Here is a 20,157-nt window from a genome sequence, read left to right as displayed (position 1 = left end):
GGGCTCACGACGTCGGGGCAGCAGGAGGCCGCTATGGAGCGGTCCAGCGGGGTTGCAGAGGAGGCCGCCAGGTTACGGGGGCCACTGGTAGAAGAGGGGATGGAGGGTGTAGAGGCACGGCGAGAGGTACTGGCGTGTGTTGCCAGTCCGGTCCGGCCCGTTCCAGATCCCGGTGTAGAGCCAGTGGTGTGTGTCCCCAGTACGGTCCGGTCTATTCCTGCTCCCCGCACCAAACCTACGGTGTGCGTCGACAGCCCAGCCCGGCCCGTTCCTGCGCTCCGCACCAAGTCTGTGGTGCGCGTCGCCAGCCCAGTCCGGCCCATCCAAGCTTCCCGCACCAAGCCAGTGGTGTGCGTCGTCAGTCCGGCACGGCCCGTGCCTGCTCTCCGCACCAAGTCTATGGTGCGTTTCGTCAGCCCTGTCCGGCCCGTTCCTGCTCTCCGCACCAAGTCTGTGGTGCGCGTCGCCAGCCCAGTCCGGCCCATCCAAGCTTCCCGCACCAAGCCAGTGGTGTGCGTCGTCAGTCCGGCACGGCCCGTGCCTGCTCTCCGCACCAAGTCTATGGTGCGTTTCGTCAGCCCTGTCCGGCCCGTTCCTGCTCTCCGCACCAAGTCTGTGGTGCGCGTCGCCAGCCCGGTCCGGCCCGTCCAAGCTCCCCGCACCGGGTCAGTGGTGCGCGTCGTCAGCCCGGTCCGGCTCCTTCCTGCTCCCCGCACCAAGTCAGGGGTGCGCTTCGTCAGCCCGGTCCGGCCCGTTCCTCCTCCACGCATCAAGCCAGGGGTGTGCGTCGTCAGTCCAGCACAACCCGTGCCTGGGTCATGTCCGGAGCCGGATCCGCCGCCGAGGCGGAGTGCCCACCCGGTCCCTCCCCTGTTGTGGTTGTTTGGCGCGGCCGGAGTCCGCGCCTTTGGGGGGGGGTACTGTCACGCCCTGGCTCTGGGGACTATGTTATGTTGAGCCAGGGTGTGTAATTCTATGTTTGATTTTCTATGTTGGGCTGAGTGACTCCCAATCAGAGGCAACGAGTGTCAGCTGGGTGTCTCTGATTGGGAGCCATATTTAACTGTCTGTCTTTCACTTTGTGTTTGTGGTTTCTTGTTCATTTCGGTTTGTGTTAAACTGTAGACGTCACGTTATCGTTTATTGTTTTGATCGTGTGATCAGTAATAAAAGGATATGTTCACCTTCAACGCTGCGCCTTGGTCCTCATCTCTAACCAACGATCGTGACAACAGAAATGGTTTGTCGAGATCAGTGTGGAAGAACTTGACTGGCCCGCACAGAGCCCTGACCTTAACTCCATCGAACAGCTATCGGACGAATTGGAACGCCGACTGCGAGCCAGGCCTAATCGCCCAACATCAATACTAATGGTAATATACTAATGGTAATATACAGTGGGGAAAAAGAATTTAGTCAGCCACCAATTGTGCAAGTTCTCCCACTTAAAAAGATGAGAGAGGCCTGTAATTTTCATCATTAGGTACACGTCAACTATGACAGACAAATTGAGAAAAAAAATCCAGAAAATCACATTGTAGGATTTTTAATGAATTTATTTGCAAATTATGGTGGAAAATAAGTATTTGGTCACCTACAAACAAGCAAGATTTCTGGCTCTCACAGACCTGTAACTTCTTCTTTAAGAGGCTCCTCTGTCCTCCACTCGTTACCTGTATTAATGGCACCTGTTTGAACTTGTTATCAGTATAAAAGACACCTGTCCACAACCTCAAACAGTCACACTCCAAACTCCACTATGGCCAAGACCAAAGAGCTGTCAAAGGACACCAGAAACAAAATTGTAGACCTGCACCAGGCTGGGAAGACTGAATCTGCAATAGGTAAGCAGCTTGGTTTGAAGAAATTAACTGTGGGAACAATTATTAGGAAATGGAAGACATACAAGACCACTGATAATCTCCCTCGATCTGGGGCTCCACGCAAGATCTCACCCCGTGGGGTCAAAATGATCACAAGAACGGTGAGCAAAAATCCCAGAACCACACGGGGGGACCTAGTGAATGACCTGCAGAGAGCTGGGACCAAAGTAACAAAGCCTACCATCAGTAACACACTACGCCGCCAGGGACTCAGTGCCAGACGTGTCCCCCTGCTTAAGCCAGTACATGTCCAGGCCCGTCTGAAGTTTGCTAGAGTGCATTTGGATGATCCAGAAGAGGATTGGGAGAATGTCATATGGTCAGATGAAACCAAAATATAACTTTTTGGTAAAAACTCAACTACTCGTCGTGTTTGGAGGACAAAGAATGCTGAGTTGCATCCAAAGAACACCATACCTACTGTGAAGCATGGGGGTGGAAACATCATGCTTTGGGGCTGTTTTTCTGCAAAGGGACCAGGACGACTGATCCGTGTAAAGGAAAGAATGAATGGGGCCATGTATCGTGAGATTTTGAGTGAAAACCTCCTTCCATCAGCAAGGGCATTGAAGATGAAACGTGGCTGGGTCTTTCAGCATGACAATGATCCCAAACACACCGCCCGGGCAACGAAGGAGTGGCTTCGTAAGAAACATTTCAAGGTCCTGGAGTGGCCTAGCCAGTCTCCAGATCTCAACCCCATAGAAAATCTTTGGAGGGAGTTGAAAGTCTGTGTTGCCCAGCGACAGCCCCAAAACATCACTGCTCTAGAGGAGATCTAGATGCATGGAGGCATGGGCCAAAATACTAGCAACAGTGTGTGAAAACCTTGTGAAGACTTACAGAAAACGTTTGACCTGTGTCATTGCCAACAAAGGGTATATAACAAAGTATTGAGAAACTTTTGTTATTGACCAAATACTTATTTTCCACCATAATTTGCTAATAAATTCAAAAAAAATCCTACAATGTGATTTTCTGGAGAAAAAAAATGCTCATTTCGTCTGTCATAGTTGACGTGTACCTATGATGAAAATTACAGGCCTCTCTCATCTTTTTAAGTGGGAGAACTTGCACAATTGGTGGCTGACTAAATACTTTTTTTCCCCACTGTATACAAGTAGACAGGAGTAATAGTGACTAGTAGCAGGATAAATAGATAGATACTAATGGTAATGGCAATCAATAATCAATGAACAGTAGTGTAATGGAGTAATACATCTAATCAATAATCATTTTAGCAGCAGCGTACGTTGTGTCTGAGTGGGTAGAGACCTGTGGGTGGGCAAATAGTCAGTGTGGATAGTATGTGGGAGAGGGAGAGCAGTAGCAGTTAGCCATTTAACAATGTTTTGGCCAGGGGACAGAAGCTGTTTAGGAGTCTGTTGGTCTGAGCCTTGATGCAGCAGTATCGCCTGCCAGACGGGACCATGGAGAACAGTCCATGTCTCGGGTGGCTGGAGTCATTGGACATTTTTCATGCTTTTCTCAGACACCGCCTGGCATGTACATCCTGGATGGCTGGGAGCTCACCTCCAGTGATGCACTGGGCCATGTGTGTGTGTGTTTACCTCAAAGGCAGTGTCCGTGTTCTCAGGGTGGATGATATAGATGCCGCTAGGGATCGTAGGAACGACAGAGCCCAGAGTGTCCTTAATGTCACTGCAGTCACGACCTGCACACACACACACACCCGACACGGTTTCAGCAGTCTACAGAGGCAGTAGAGTGACAACGGGTTGGCAGGCAAGGATGTTATGAGTGTTACTATGGCGACTGTTACCGTGGGGAGTGTTTGTTACTGTGGGAACTGTTACCACGGGGAGTGTTTGTTACTATGGGACTGTTACCACGGGTGGAATTTCATGAGGACTGTTACCATGGGGAGCATTACCATGGGGACTGTTATCACGGGGAGCATTACCATAGGGACTGTTACCACAGGGAGCGCTACCATGGGGACTGTTACCGTGGGGAGCATTACCATGGGGACTGTTATCATGGGTAGTGTTACTATGGGGACTATTACCGTGTGACTGGACAGGCTTGGCTGAGTAAATCTCAGTGTTGCTCCTCTGCACCTCCGAGCTCAGTGTCTGAACTTTGGTCATCAGCTCTGTCACCTACTCACACACACACACACACACACACACACACACACACACACACACACACGCAAACTCAGCTCTGTCACCTTGCAGTGCATGTGTGTGTGCTTGCGCGTGTGTGTCTGTGGTTTGTGTGGTGTGGTGTGGTGTGCGTGCGTGTGTGTGTCTGTGGTGTGGTGTGGTGTGGTGTGGTGTGTGTGTGGTGTGGTGTGGTGTGGTGTGGTGTGGTGTGTGTGTGTGTGGTTTGTGTGGTGTGTGTGTGGTGTGGTGTGGTGTGGTGTGGTGTGGTGTGTGTGTGTGTGGTTTGTGTGGTGTGTGTGTGGTGTGGTGTGGTGTGGTGTGGTGTGGTGTGGTGTGGTGTGGTGTGGTGTGGTGTGGTGTGTGTGTGGTGTGGTGTGGTGTGGTGTGGTGTGTGTGTGGTGTGGTGTGGTGTGGTGTGCGTGTGGTGTGGTGTGGTGTGGTGTGGTGTGTGTGTGGTGTGGTGTGGTGTGGTGTGGTGTGGTGTGTGTGTGTGTGGTTTGTGTGGTGTGTGTGTGGTGTGGTGTGGTGTGGTGTGGTGTGGTGTGGTGTGGTGTGTGTGTGTGTGGTTTGTGTGGTGTGTGTGTGGTGTGGTGTGGTGTGGTGTGGTGTGTGTGTGGTGTGCGTGCGTGCGTGCGTGCGTGCGTGCGTGCGTGCCTCTGTCTGTCTGTCAGCATGCATACCTGACTGGTGAGGAACTCCATGCATACCTGACTGGTGAGGAACTCCATGGCTCTCTGCTGTTCCTCCATCAGATCTCTGATCAGCTTCCTGGTGCTCCTCCCATATGACACTAGAGACTGCTGCAGGTGGCCTGCATACACAACACACAGACACCACACACACAACACGCACATGCAAACACACACACACACACACACACACACAACACAACACACAGACGCCACACACACAACGCGCACATGCAAACACACACACACACAACACAACACACAGACACCACACACACACACACACACACAACACACACACACACACACACACACACACACAACACAACACAACACATGACAAGTTGTATGGCTATGACTATTATCATGATGGTGGTGAATATGATGATGATGATGATGATGATGGTGATGATGATGATGATGATGGTGAATATGATGGTGTTGATGATGTTGATGATGATGATGATGTTGATGATGTTGATGAAGAGTACTCACCACACAGTGAGTGTTTCTCCTCTCTTAGCATCTTGGCGGTGACATCACAGGGGATGGTACATGCCTCCCGGCCATGCCGCACCCCCAGGGGCTTATCGGTTCTCACAGAGGCTTCTGGGAAATCCTCAGCGAGCGTCTCAGATTGTTTCAGAGTGATGCTGCTGCTTCCTGGGTCCTGACCAATCAGAATACAAACAGCATCACTGACCCGTGACCTCTAACCCCTGTCCAATTACCTATCCTAGCTGCCTCCTCAGACCAGTTGAACCAGTATCTATCTCTCTGGTAAAGAGTCATCTCCAAATCTAGCTACAAAATGTGGTCCTCTGTAGCTCAATTGGTAGAGCACGGCGCTTGTAACGCCAGGGTAGTGGGTTCGATCCCCGGGACCACCCCATACGTAAAAATGTATGCACACATGACTGTAAGTCGCTTTGGATAAAAGCGTCTGCTAAATGGCATTTTATTATATTAATATTAAAATATATTCAAAAGTATGTGGACACCCCTTCAAATTAGTGGATTCGGCTATTTCAGCCACACACATTGCTGACAGGTGTATACAATAGAGCACACAGCCATGCAATCTCCATAGACAAACATTGGCAGTAGAATGGCCTTACTGAAGAGCTGGGTGACTTTCAATGTGCCACCGTCATAGGATGCCACCTTTCCAACAAGTCAGTTCGTAACATTTCTGCCCTGCTAGAGCTGCCCTGGTCAACTGTAAGTGCTGTTATTGTGAAGTGGAAACGTCTAGGAGCAACAACGGCTCCGCCGCGAAGTGGTAGGCCACACAAGCTCACAGAACAGGACCGCCGAGTGTTGAAGCGCGTAGCGTATAAAAATTGTCTATCCTCGGTTGCAACACTCACTACCGAGTTCCAAACTGCCTCTGGAAGCAAGGTCAGCACAATAACTGTTAGTCGGGAGCTTCATGAAATGGGTTTCCATGGCCGAGCAACCGCACACAAGCCTAAGATCACCATGCTCAATGCCAAGCATCGGCTGAAGTGGTGTAAAGCTCGCCGCAATTGGACTGTAGAGAAGTGGAAACGCAATCTCTGGAGTGATGAATCACACTTCACCATCTGGCAGTCCGACGTACAAATCTGGATTTGGCGGATGCCAGGAGAACGCTACCTGCCTGAGTGCATAGTGCCAACTGTAAAGTTAGGTGGAAGAGAAATAATGGTCTGGGGCTGCTTTTCATGGTTCAGGCTCCTTAGTTCCAGTGAAGGGAAGTCTTAACGCTACAGCATTCAATGACATTCGAGATTATTCTGTGCTTCCAACGTTGTGGCAACAGTTTCGGAAAGGCCCTTTCTTGTTTCAGCATGACAATGCCCCTGTGCACAAAGTGAGGTCCATACAGAAATGGTTTGTCGAGAACGGTGTGGAAGAACTTGACTGGCCTGCAAAGAGCCTCAACCTCAACCCCATCGAACACCTTTGGGATGAATTGGAAAGCTAACTGCGAGCCAGGTCTAATCGCCCAACATCAGTGCCCGACCTCACTAATGCTCTTGTGGCTGAATGGAAGCAAGTCCCCGCAGCAGTGTTCCAACATCTAGTGGAAAGCCTTCCCAGAAGAGTGGAGGCTGTTATAGCAGCAAAGGGGGACCAACTCCATATTAATGCCCATGATTTTGGAATGAGATTTTTGACGAGCAGGTGTCCACATCCTGTTGGTAATGTAGTGTATCTATGGCCGCTAGCTAGGTATCTATTCCATTTTATTCTGGGATCTAATGATGGCCTAACAGCTGAGACGTTTGTTTATCCAGGTAAGTCAGGGAAGAACTGGTAAAGGTTTTGTTGCTAGTCTGGTCTAAAACACTTCTTAGGACAGCAGACTAAAGACCAGAGAGACCAGAGTCCAGAGAGACCAGAGACCAGAGAAAAGATTGCAGAGACCAGAGACCAGAGACCAGAGAGACCAGAGACTAGAGAGACCAGAGACCAGATTCCAGAGAGACCAGAGACGAGAGAGACCGGAAAACAGAGAGAACAGATTCCAGAGAGACCAGAGACGAGAGAGACTGGAAAACAGAGAGAACAGAGACCAGAGAGACCAGAGACACCAGAGGGACCAGAGACCAGAGAGACCAGAGACCAGAGAGACCAGAGACCAGAGAGACCAGATACTAGAGAGACCAGAGACCAGATTCCAGAGAAAACAAACACGAGAGACCAGAAACCAGAGATACCAGAGAGACCATAGAGACCCGAGACCAGACAGACCAAAGATCAGAGAGATCAGACAGACCAGAGACCAGAGAGACCATATTCCATAGAGACCAGAAACCAGAGAGACCATAATCTAGAGAGGCCGGAGAGACCAGAGAGACCAAAGAGATTAGAGACCAGAAACCAGAGAGACAAGAGAGACCAGAGAGACCAGAGAACCAGAGAGATCAGACCGAACAGAAACCAGAGAGACCAGAGAACCAGAGAGATCAGAGATACCAAAGAGACCAGACACCATATTCCAGATAGACCAGAAACCAGAGAGAACATAATCCAGAGATCAGAATCCAGAGAGACCAGAGACCAGACAACCCAGAAACCAGAAAGACCAGAGACCAGAGGGAATAGAGAGACCAGACACCAGAGAAAACAGAAACCAGAGAGACCAGAGAACAGAGAGAACAGAGACCAAAGAGACCGGAAAACAGAGGGGCCAGAGACCAGAAAGACCAGAGACCAAAGAGACCAGAGAGACCAGATACCAGACAGACCAGTGACCAGATTCCAGAGAGAAAACATACCCCAGAGACCAGAGAGACCAGAGATCAGAGAGATCAGACAGACCAGAGACAAGAGAGACCAGAGACCAGATTTCATAGAGACCACAAACCAGAGAGACCATGATCTAAAAAGGCCAGACAGACCAGAGAGACCAGAGAGACCAGAGACCATTGAGAGACTAGAGAGAGACCAGACAGACCAGATACCAGAGAGACCAGAGACCAGATTCCAGAGAGACCAGAGACCAGAGAGACTGGAAACCAGAGAGACCAGAGACCAGAGAGACCAGAGACCAGAGAGACCAAATACAAGATAGACCAGAGAACAGAGACCAGAGGGACCAGAGACCAGAGAGATCAGACAGACCAAGATCAGAGAGACCAGAGACCTGAAAGACCAGAGACCAGAGAGACCAGAGACCTGAAAGACCAGAGACCAGAGAGACCAGAGACCAGAGACAAAATAGACAAGAGAGACCAGATACCAGAGAGACCAGAGACCAGATTCCAGAGACAACAAAACAATAGACCAGAGACCAGAGAGACCAGAGAGATCAGAGATCAGACAGACCAGAGACGAGAGAGACCAGAGAGAACAGAGACCATATTCCATAGAGACCAGAAACCAGAGAGACCATAATCTAGAGAGGCCGGAGAAACCACAGAGAACAAAGAGATCAGTGACCAGAAACCAGAGAAACCAGAGAGACCAGAGACCAGAGAGACAAGCGAGACCAAAAAGACCAGACACCAGATTCCAGAGAGACAAGAAACCAGAGAGACCAGAGTCCAGAGAGACCAGAGACCAAAATCCAGAGAGACCAGAGACCAGACAGACCAGAAACCAGAAAGACCAGAGCCAGAGACCAGAGAGAACAGAGAGACCAGACACCAGAGAAAACAGAAAACAGAAACCAGAGAGACCAGAAAGACCAGAGACCAGAGAGACCAGTCACCAGAGATACCAGAGACCATTGAGAAACTAGAGAGAGACCAGAGAGAACAGAGAACAGAGAGACCAGAGACTAGATTCCAGAGAGTCCAGAGATCAGAGAGACCAGAAATCAGAGAGACCAGACACCAGAGAGACCAGAGACCAAAGAGAACAGAGCGAACAGAGACCAGATAGACCAGAGATCAGAGAGACCAGATTTCATAGAGACCAGAAACCAGAGAGACCATAATCTAGAGAGGCCAGAAAGACCAGAGAGACCAGAGAGACCAATGAGATAAGAGACCAGAAACCAGAGAGACAAAAGAGACCAGAGAGACCAGAGACCAGATTCCAGACAGACCAAAGACCAGAGAATCCAGAGATCAGAGAAACAAGGGACCATAAAGACCAGAGACCAGACAAACCAGAGACCAGAGAGACCAGAGAGATCAGAGACCAAAATCCAGAGAGACCAGAGACCAGACAGACCAGAAACCAGAAAGACCAGAGCCAGAGACCAGAGAGAACAGAGACCAGACACCAGACAAAACAGAAACCAGAGAGACCAGAAAGACCAGAGACCAGAGAGACCAGACACCAGAGATATCAGAGACCATTGAGAGACTAGAGAGAGACCAGAGAGAACAGAGAAAAGAGAGACCAGAGACCAGATTCCAGAGAGTCCAGAGATCAGAGAGACCAGAAATCAGAGAGACCAGACACCAGAGAGACCTGAGACCAAAGAGAACAGAGAGAACAGAGACCAGATAGACCAGAGAGACCAGAGAGACCAATGAGATAAGAGACCAGAAACCAGAGAGACAAAAGAGACTAGAGAGACAAAAGAGACCAGAGAGACCAGAGACCAGAGCAACCAGAGACAAGAGAGACCAGAGAGACCAGAGACCAGAGCAACCAGAGACAAGAGAGAACAGAGAGAACAGAGACCAGATAGACCAGATGTCATAGAGACCAGAAACCAGAGAGACCATAATCTAGAGAGGCCAGACAGACCAGAGAGACCAGAGAGACCAATGAGATAAGAGACCAGAAACCAGAGAGACCAGAGACCAGAGCGACCAGAGACAAGAGAGACCAGAGAGACCAGAGAGCACAGAGACCCGTGAGACCAGAGAGACCAGACACCAGAATGCAAGAGAGACCAAAGACCAGAGAGACCAGAGACCAGAGAGATCAGTGAACAGATTCCAGGGAGACCAGAAACCAGAGAGACCAGAGAGATCCGAGACCAGAAACCAGAGAGACCAGAGAAACCAGAGACCAGACAGACCAGAGACCAGTTTCCAGAGAGACCTGAAACTAGAGAGACCAGAGACTAGAGAGACCAGAGAAACCAGATAGATCAGAGACCAGAGCGACCTTAGACCAGAGAGACCAGAGACCAGACAGACAAGAGAGACCAGAGACCACAGAGACCATAGTGACCATAGATATCAGATACAAGAGACCAGAGAGACCAGACACCCGATTCCAGAGAGACCAAAGGGACCAGAGAGACCAGATAGGAGAGAACAGATAGATCAGAGAACAGAAAGACCAGAGTCTAGAGAGTCCAGAGAGACCAGAGACAGGAGACCAGAGAGACCAGAGACCAGACAGACCAGAAAGTCCACAGACCAGAGATAGCAGAGACCAGAGAGGCCAAGGAGACCAAAGATCAGAGAGACCAGAGACCAAAGACAAATTAATCTAAAGAAGTGGAGAGACCAGAGACCAGAAACAAGAGAGACCAGAGAGACAAGAGCAACCAGAGAGACCAGATAGACCAGACAGACCAGAGAGACCAGATTCCAGAGAGACCAGAGACCAGAGAAACCAGAGAGACCCCAGAACAAAAGACAATGGAGACCAGAGAGACCAGAAAGACCAGAGAACAAAAATACCAGAAACCAGAGAGAACAGAGAGACCAGAGAAACCAGAAACCAGATAGCCGAGACCAGAGACAAGAGAGAAAAGAAAACATAGACACCAGAGACCAGAGAGACCTGAGATGAGAGACCAGATAGATCAGAGAACAGATAGACCTGAGACCAGTCCAGAGAGCAGAGACCAGTGACAAGAGAGACAAGAAACCAGAGAGACTAGAGACACCAGTGACCAGAGAGTCCTGAGATGAGAGACCAGATAGATCAGAGAACAACGAGACCAGAGACCAGAGTCCAGAGAAACCAGAGAGAACTGATTCCAGAGTCCAGAGACCAGACACACCAGAATCCAGGAAGACCAGAGACAGGAGACCAGAGAGACCAGAGACAAGAGAGAACAGAGACCAGAGAGACCAGAGAGAACAGAAATAACAGAGACCAGAGTCACCAGAGACCAGAGAGACCAGAAACCTGAAACCAGATAGACCAGAGAGACCAGAGACCAGATTCCAGACAGACCAAAGACCAGAGAATCCAGAGATCAGAGAGACCAGAGAGACCAGAGAGATCAGAGACCAGACAAACTAGAGACCAGAGAGACCAGAGAGATCAGAGACGAGACAGACCAGAAACCAGAGAAACTACAGAGACCAGAGATACTGGAGACCAGAGACCAGAAAGACAAGAGAGACCAGAGACCAGAGAGACCAGTAACCAGAGAGACCACAGAGACCAGAGATACCAGAGACCAGAAAGACCAGAGAGACCAGAAACACCAGAAACACCAGAGACCAGAGAGACAAGAGAGACCAGAGACCAGAGAGACCAGTAACCAGAGATAAGAGAGTCTAGAGAACAGAGAGACCAGATGCCACATAGAACATACAGACCAGATACCAGAGAGACCAGAGAGACCAGAGAGATCAGCAATACCATAGAGACCAGATACCAGAGACTAGAGAGACCATATAGAACAGATAACAGAGAATCAAGTCACCAGATTCCAGAGAGACCAAAGAGACTAGGGAGACTAGAGATAACAGACACCAGCGAGACCATAGAGGCCAGAGAGACCAGCGAGACCAGAGACCAGAGACCAGAGAGAAACTATAGATACCATTGAGAGACCAGAGAGACCAGATTCTAAAGAGAGAGACCAGAGACCAGATTCCAGAGAGGCCAGAGAGACCAGAGAGACAAGAGATATCAGACACATGTTTTCAGAGAAACGAAAAAGACCAGGGAGATTAGAGAGACCAGATACAATAGAGAGCGGAGACCAGAGAGAACAGAGACCACAGAGACCAGAGAGACCAGAGATCTGAGAGACCAGACACCAGATTCCAGAGAGACCAAATATATCAGGGAGACCAGAGAGACCAAAGAGACCAGGGTGACCAGAGAGACCAGAAACCAGAGACATCAGAGAGATCAGAGACCAAAGAGACCAGAGAGAGGAAAGAGCATACACCAGAGACCAGAGAGACCAGAGACCAGAGAGACCAGTGAGGAGAGACCAGATAGATCAGAAATAAAATAGACAAGATACCAGAGTCCAGAGAGATGAGAGAGACCAGAGACCAGAGAGATTAGAGACAAGATTCCAGAGAATCCAGAGACCAGAGACCAGAGAGAACACAGACCAGTGACCAGAGACCAGAGAGACCAAAAACCAGAGAGTCCAGAGACCAGAGAGGCCAGATAGACCAGAGACCAGAGAGACCAGAGACCAGAAACTAGAGAGACCAGAGAGACCAGAGAGGCCAGAGAGATCAGAGAGGGAGAGGAGATATAAGAGACCAGAGAGACACCATTGAGACCAGAGACCATGAGAGACCAGAGAGACCAAAGATATTAGGGAGACCAAAGAGACCAGAGACCAGAGACACCAGAATGACCAGAGACCAGAGACCAGCGAGATCAGAGAGACCAGAGACCAGAGAGACCAGAGACCAGAGAGACCAGAGAGACCAGAGAGACCAGAGAGAGGAAAGATAAGAGACCAGAGAGACCAGCAACCAGAGAGACCAGAGACCAGAGAGACCAGAGACCAGAGAGACCAGAGAGACCAGAGAGACCAGAGAGAGGAAAGATAAGAGACCAGAGAGACCAGAGACCAGAGAGACCAGAGACCAGAGACACCAGAGACCAGAGACACCAGAATGACCAGAGACTACAGAGACCAGATAGACCGGAGACCAGAGAAACAGAACAGAGACTAGAGAGACCAGAGAGACCAGAGAAAAGAGAGATCAGAAGCCAGAGAGACCAGAGAGACCAGAGAGACCAGGGGGACCAGAGACCAAATAGACCAGCGAGTCCTCTGTAGCTCAGCTGGTAGAGCACGGCGCTTGTAACGCCAAGGTAGTGGGTTCGATCCCCGGGACCACCCATAAGTAAAAATGTATGCACGCATGACTGTAAGTCGCTTTGGATAAAAGCGTCTGCTAAATGGCATATTATTATTATTATTATAGACCTGAGAGAGTCCTTAGAGATCAGAGACCAGAGAGAGACCAGAGATCAGAGACCAGAGAGAAACTGCAGTACATGATGGCATCAGGTTTGAAACAAACAGGTTTAGAAACACTGCAGCACATGATGACGTCAGGTTTGAAACAAACAGGTTTAGAAACACTGCAGTACATCATGACATCAGGTTTGAAACAAACAGGTTCAGAAACACTGCAGTACATCATTACATCAGGTTTTAAACAAACAGGTTTAGAAACACTGCAGTGCATAATTACATCAGGTTTTAAACAAACAGGTTTAGGAACACTGCAGTACATGATGAATCCAGCTTTGAAACAAACAGGTTTAGAAACACTGCAGTACATAATGACATCAGGTTTGAAACAAACCGGTTTAGAAACACTGCTGTACATAATGACATCAGGTTTGAAACAAACAGGTTTAGAAACACTGCAGTACATGATGACATCAGGTTTGAAACAACAGGTTTAGAAACACTGCAGTACATAATGACATCAGGTTTGAAACAAACATGTTTAGAAACACTGCAGTACATGATGACGTCAAGTTTAAAACAAACAGGTTCAGAAACACTGCTGTACATAATGACATCAGGTTTTAAACAAACAGGTTTAGGAACACTGCAGTACATGATGACATCAGGTTAGAAACAAACAGATTTAGAAATACTGCAGTACATGATGACATCAGGTTTGAAACAAACAGATTTAGAAACACTGCAGTACATAATGACACCAGGTTAGAAACAAACAGATTTAGAAACACTGCAGTACATGATGACATCAGGTTTGAAACAAACAGGTTTAGAAACACTGCAGTACATGATGACATCAGGTTTGAAACAAACATGTTTAGAAACACCGCAGTACATAATGACATCAGGTTAGAAACAAACAGATGTAGAAACACTGCAGTACATGATGACATCAGGTTTGAAACAAACAGGTTTAGAAACACTGCAGTACATAATGACATCAGGTTTGAAACAAACATATTTAGAAACACTGCAGTACATAATGACATCAGGTTTGAAACAAACAGGTTTAGAAACACTGCAGTACATGATGACATCAGGTTTGAAACAAACAGGTTTAGAAACACTGCAGTACATGATGACATCAGATTTGAAACAAACAGATGTAGAAACACCAGTACATAATGACATCAGGTTTGAAACAAACAGATTTAGAAACACCAGTACATAATGACATCAGGTTTGAAACAAACTTGTTTAGGGACAATGTCCCTATTGTACTTACCGCTGAGATGTTGAATGATTCAGGGAGGTGAGGGGCCAGAAAGACCAGAGCTGCTACCAGCCACATCATGTCTGCTGGATAGTCTGTTCCTCCCTCAGCCTGTGGGAGTGTGTTTTGTTCCGTCAGCCTGTGTGTCGGTGTGTCAATCCGTGGATGGGTGTGTTTCGGTCCGTCCCTCTGTCTCTGTGTGTGTGTAGAGTCGAACCAGGAACTGATCTACTGAACAGCTGAACCACCTCTCACAATTGAACATCACCCTCTCTCCTCCCCCCCCCCCTCTCTCTCTCTCTCTCTCTCTCTCTGTTAAGGGCATTCTAATTCGGTTGATTCATTCCAGTGTTTCAAAAAGTTATCTTTTTGCTTTCTCATAATTGTGTTGCTGGCCTGGGGCTGGTCTGTTTGTGAACACAGAACTCTCTCTCTAGCTCTCTCTCTCTCTCTCTCTCTCTCTCTCTCTCTCTCTCTCTCTCTCTCTCTGTGTCTCTCTCTTTCTCTCTATATATATATTGTGTGGTGTGGTTTAGCAGCTGTGAGGCAGTGTACTGCTCTCCACATCAGAACCAGATGTCTCGGGGAAATGGGACACTTCATACTGAGGTAGGAAACAGAATAGAGGGAGTGTGTGCGTGTGTGTGTAAGCTTGTATACATTCCTGTGTGTATGAGGGTAGAGGGACACTGGGTTAATAAGACAGTTAAATCAGTCTCTGCTCTGAGCAGCCCTCTATGGCCAGTGTGTTTAGCAACCAGTCTCATTACTCGGTTAATAAGACAGTTAAATCAGTCTCTGCTCTGAGCAGACCTCTATGGCCAGTGTGTTTAGCAACCAGTCTCATTACTCGGTTAATAAGACAGTTCCATCTAAAGGAAATGAGACTGCACTTCTCTCCCTGTAGAATAACGATGGGCTCTGTGTGTGTGTAGTTCTGTCAGAGCAGACCCATTTCAGTAAGGACCCAGCTGGATCCAGGCTTCAGACCCATTCCAGTAAGGACCCAGCTGGATCCAGGCTTCAGACCCATTCCAGAAAGGACCCAGCTGGATCCAGGCTTCAGACCCATTCCAGTAAGGACCCAGCTGGATCCAGGCTTCAGACCCATTCCAGTAAGGACCCAGCTGGATCCAGGCTTCAGTCTCAAATGGCACCCTATTGTTACCATCTGTTAGCATGAGCACCTATGGATTTATCATGATGTTTATGGCTCTGGTCAGTCAGAGGAATGTTTAAGTCCTGGCGCCCGGAGGCTCCAACATCTGGATTCTGTTACACACGGCTCCCTCTGAAATATAAAATCTGCATGCTCCGTGTGAGAGAGATACAAACACACACACTGGCTCTCTATAGAACTGTCATGTTTGCCACATCAGTCACGGGCCTTAGTCGACGTTTGTCCTCACAGTGACGAACGTATCCAACCCAAAAACCATGGATTACTGGCAATATCTGCCCTGGTCTAAAGGTTCGAGCTACCGCTTGCAATGAACAGACACAGACGCAGACAAGAAAGCCGGCTACGACCTCCAACAAGATATCAAACATGCTAAAAGGAACATATAGGAGGAAGGTGGAATCCTATTACACCGGCTACGACGCTCGTCGTATGTGGCAGGGCTTGCAGAAGATGACGGATTACCCAGGGAAACCCAGCCATGACGCAGAACTCCCAAACCACATAAATGAACTGAGTCTTGCGTGAAAGCACGTTGTTCCGGATGACTGTGTGATCTCTCTCTCCGTGGCCGCTGTGAGTGAAACTTTAAACAGGTCAACACTCCCAAGGCCGCCGGGCCAGACGGAACACAGATAAATTGTATGTGTGAGAGTACCACTCTTTATATTTTTAAGCATAGTGGTGGCTGCATCATGTTATGGGTATGCTTGATGTCGTTAAGGACTGGGGTGTTTTTCAGGATAAAAAAATGAATGGAATGGAGCTAAGCACAGGCAAAATCCTAGAGGAAAACCTGGTTCAGTCTGCTTTTCACCAGACACTGGGAGATGAATTCACCTTTCAGCAGGACAATAACCTAAAACACCAAATCTACACAGGAGTTGCTTACCAAGAAGACAGTGAATGTTTCTGAGTGGTCGAGTTACAGTTTTGACTTAAATCTACTTGAAAATCTATGGCAAGGCCTGAAAATGGTTGTTTAACAATGATCAACAACATATTTGACAGAGCTTAAAGAATTTTGAAAAGAATAATGGGCAAATGTTGCACAATCCAGGTGTGGAAAGCTCTTAGAGACTTACCCAGAAAGACTCACAGCTGTAATTACTGCCAAAGGTGCTTCTACAAAGTATTGACTCAGGGGTGTGAATATTTATATAAATGAGACATTTCTGTATTTCTGTAATCCATTTTGAATTCAGGCTGTAACAACAAAACGTGGAATAAGTCAAGGGCAAGAATACTTTCTGAAGACACACACACTTTTACACACATCATTTGCTGCTGCTACTCTGTTCTTTATTTTACTCTTATTATTATCTATCCTGATGCCTAGTCACTTTACCCTGCCTTCATGTCCATATCTACCTCAAATACCTTATTATTATCTATCCTGATGCCTAGTCACTTTACCCTGCCTTCATGTACATATCTACCTCAAATACCTTATTATTATCTATCCTGGTGCCTAGTCACTTTACCCTGCCTTCATGTCCATATCTACCTCCAATACCTTATTATTATCTATCCTGATGCCTAGTCACTTTACCCTGCCTTCATGTACATATCTACCTCAAATACCTTATTATTATCTATCCTGATGCCTAGTCACTTTACCCTGCCTTCATGTACATATCTACCTCAAATACCTTATTATTATCTATCCTGATGCCTAGTCACTTTACCCTGCCTTCATGTACATATCTACCTCACATACCTTATTATTATCTATCCTGATGCCTAGTCACTTTACCCTGCCTTCATGTACATATCTACCTCAAATACCTTATTATTATCTATCCTGATGCCTAGTCACTTTACCCTGCCTTCATGTACATATCTACCTCAAATACCTTATTATTATCTATCCTGATGCCTAGTCACTTTACCCTGCCTTCATGTACATATCTACCTCAAATACCTTATTATTATCTATCCTGATGCCTAGTCACTTTACCCTGCCTTCATGTACACATCTACCTCAAATACTTCGTACCTCTGAACATTGATCTGGTTCTGGTACTCCCTGTATATAGCTCCACATTGATCTGGTACTGGTACTCCCTGTATATAGCTCCACATTGATCTGGTACTGGTACTCCCTGTATATAGCTACACATTGATCTGGTACTGGTACTCCCTGTATATAGCTCCACATTGATCTGGTACTGGTACTCCCTGTATATAGCTCCACATTGATCTGGTACTGGTACTCCCTGTATATAGCTCCACATTGATCTGGTACTGGTACTCCCTGTATATAGCTCCACATTGATCTGGTACTGGTACTCCCTGTATATAGCTCCACATTGATCTCCACATAGTACTCCTGAGTGGCGCAGTGGTCTAAGGCACTGCATCGCAGTGCTAACTGTGCCACTAGAGATCCTGGTTCGAATCCAGGCTCTGTCGCAGCCGGCCGCGACCGGGAGACTCATGGGCGGCGCACAATTGGCCCAGTGTCGTCCAGGGTAGGGGAGGGAATGGCCGGCAGGGATGTAGCTCAGTTGATTGAGCATGGCGTTTGCAACGCCAGGGTTGTGGGTTCGATTCCCACGGGGGGACAGTATAAAAAAAAAAGATGTATTCACTAACTGTAAGTCGCTCTGGATAAGAGCGTCTGCTAAATGACTAAAATGTAAATGTAAAATGTAATGTAAATGATCTGGTACTGGTACTCCCTGTATATAGCTCCACATTGATCTGGTACTGGTACTCCCTGTATATAGCTCCACATTGATCTGGTACTGGTACTCCCTGTATATAGCTCCACATTGATCTGGTACTGGTACTCCCTGTATATAGCTCCACATTGATCTGGTACTCCCTGTATATAGCTCCACATTTATATTTATATATTTCTTAATTCCATTCTTTTACTTTTAGATTTGTGTGTATTGTTGTGAATTGTTAGATACTACTGCACTGTTGGAGCTAGGAACACAAGCATTTCGCTACACCCGCAATAACATCTGCTAAATATGTGTATGTGACCAATAAAATTTGATTTGATCCCTGCTAAACCCAATTAAGTGCAAATACAGTTCAGCAGCTCAAATCAGCAGGTATAGGAGGCATTTTCAGAATGTTATTTATATGGGGGATGCAATCTTCCCAGCTCTGCAGATTTTGCTGTGAAGAGATAGAATCATTAGATCATTTGCTTTGGTACTGTCCATTTGTAGCTTGTTTTTGGACACAGGTCCAGGAATGGCTAAAGGATTGCAATATTTACCTGGAACTAACCTTGCAGATAGCATTACTGGGTGATCTGAAAAGTCATAGTCAATCAATCAATAATATAATAATACTTTTAGCAAAAATGTTTATTTTTAATTCACAATCTGTAGAAGCAATGAGAATAGAAAGGTTCAGAACTTTTGTAAAACATCACAGTACGGTTGAAATATATATGGCAAATAGAAATCCTATATGGAGGGTGTTAAGAGATAGATGGGAGGTATTGAATAGAGTTGAAGGATGGGACTAATAACAAATAACAACAAATAATAACAAGATAACTAATAATGTAAGCATACTGTGTCCATAATAAGTATATAGGTTGTATGTTGGGAGCTTTTGGGAAAGAGCACAGTTAGAAAGATATGGCATATAGAAGCAAACCGGATGGACATCATGAAAATGATCGGAGAGGTTGAGAGTAGAAGAAGTTCAGGAGCAATAAAAAAAAAAAAATATATATATATATATAATAGAATTATTGTAAAATTAACTCTGTCCATAAGGTGTAGATAGTAAGTATAGACCGGAAGTAGAGGCCTGGGCGTTGTTGTTCACTAATTTACTCCAAGTAGGGAAAGGATGGTGGGGTTGAAAAATAATAAAGGGGAGTATATATATAAATTTAAATTTTTTTTTTTTTAAACATGGGGGATTGGAAGTGATGCAGACAATTACATTGATAGAAGATACAATCTATCTGCAATATTAAGCTGATCCATTCCCCTCCCCAAAAAATAAAAATAAAAAATAAAAAAAAGGTATAGGAGGCATTGTTATTAGGAACGACGTCTACCATGGATGGATTGCTAAAATAATGATTTTGATCACACTTCATCAATTTAAATATTATGGGGAGACCTATACATTTGGCAGCCGATCACGAGTTATCAGGGTAGCCTATTATGGTCTAGACATGATGTTGAAATACTTCACGCCTACAGTATGAAAAATGTATGCACTCACTAACTGTAAGTCGCTCTGGATAAGAGCGTCTGCTAAATGACTAAAATGTAAAACATTGACAGTAAAAACCTCCAGGCTTCCATCATAAGATTCATGAGGGTCAATTAAATTTGAAAAAAATAAGTATTACAGGGGGCAGTTTGGAACAACTAATCCTGTGTGAATCGTCCTCTGGAATAATGCACATGCTTGGATAATAATTACAAAACCAACCTCTCTAGTAATACCTGTCCAATAGGGCTCTAACATGGAAAAGAA

General features: G+C 46.7%; 1 protein-coding gene across 1 annotated transcript in view; it reads right to left on the bottom strand.

Moving 5' to 3' along the window:
- angptl5 (angiopoietin-like 5) overlaps positions 1-15,621 on the bottom strand; it is a gene marked incomplete at both ends in the record, with an annotated part of 77,915 nt that extends 62,294 nt beyond the window's left edge. Inside the window, 5 exons of the mRNA XM_084200857.1 lie at positions 3,455-3,558; positions 3,913-4,006; positions 4,720-4,823; positions 5,197-5,371; positions 15,478-15,621. Of these exons, the coding sequence (XP_084056983.1) occupies positions 3,455-3,558; positions 3,913-4,006; positions 4,720-4,823; positions 5,197-5,371; positions 15,478-15,621 (621 nt within the window). The remainder of the gene's footprint in view (positions 1-3,454; positions 3,559-3,912; positions 4,007-4,719; positions 4,824-5,196; positions 5,372-15,477) is intronic.
- Positions 15,622-20,157: the final 4,536 nt, after the last annotated feature.

The sequence above is a fragment of the Coregonus lavaretus genome (assembly GCF_964263955.1).
Source record: "Coregonus lavaretus genome assembly, contig: HAP1_SCAFFOLD_384, whole genome shotgun sequence".
NCBI classification, from domain to species: Eukaryota; Metazoa; Chordata; class Actinopteri; order Salmoniformes; family Salmonidae; genus Coregonus; species Coregonus lavaretus.
Note: the sequence above shows the minus strand (reverse complement) of the source record. Positions and strands in the feature narration are given on the sequence as shown.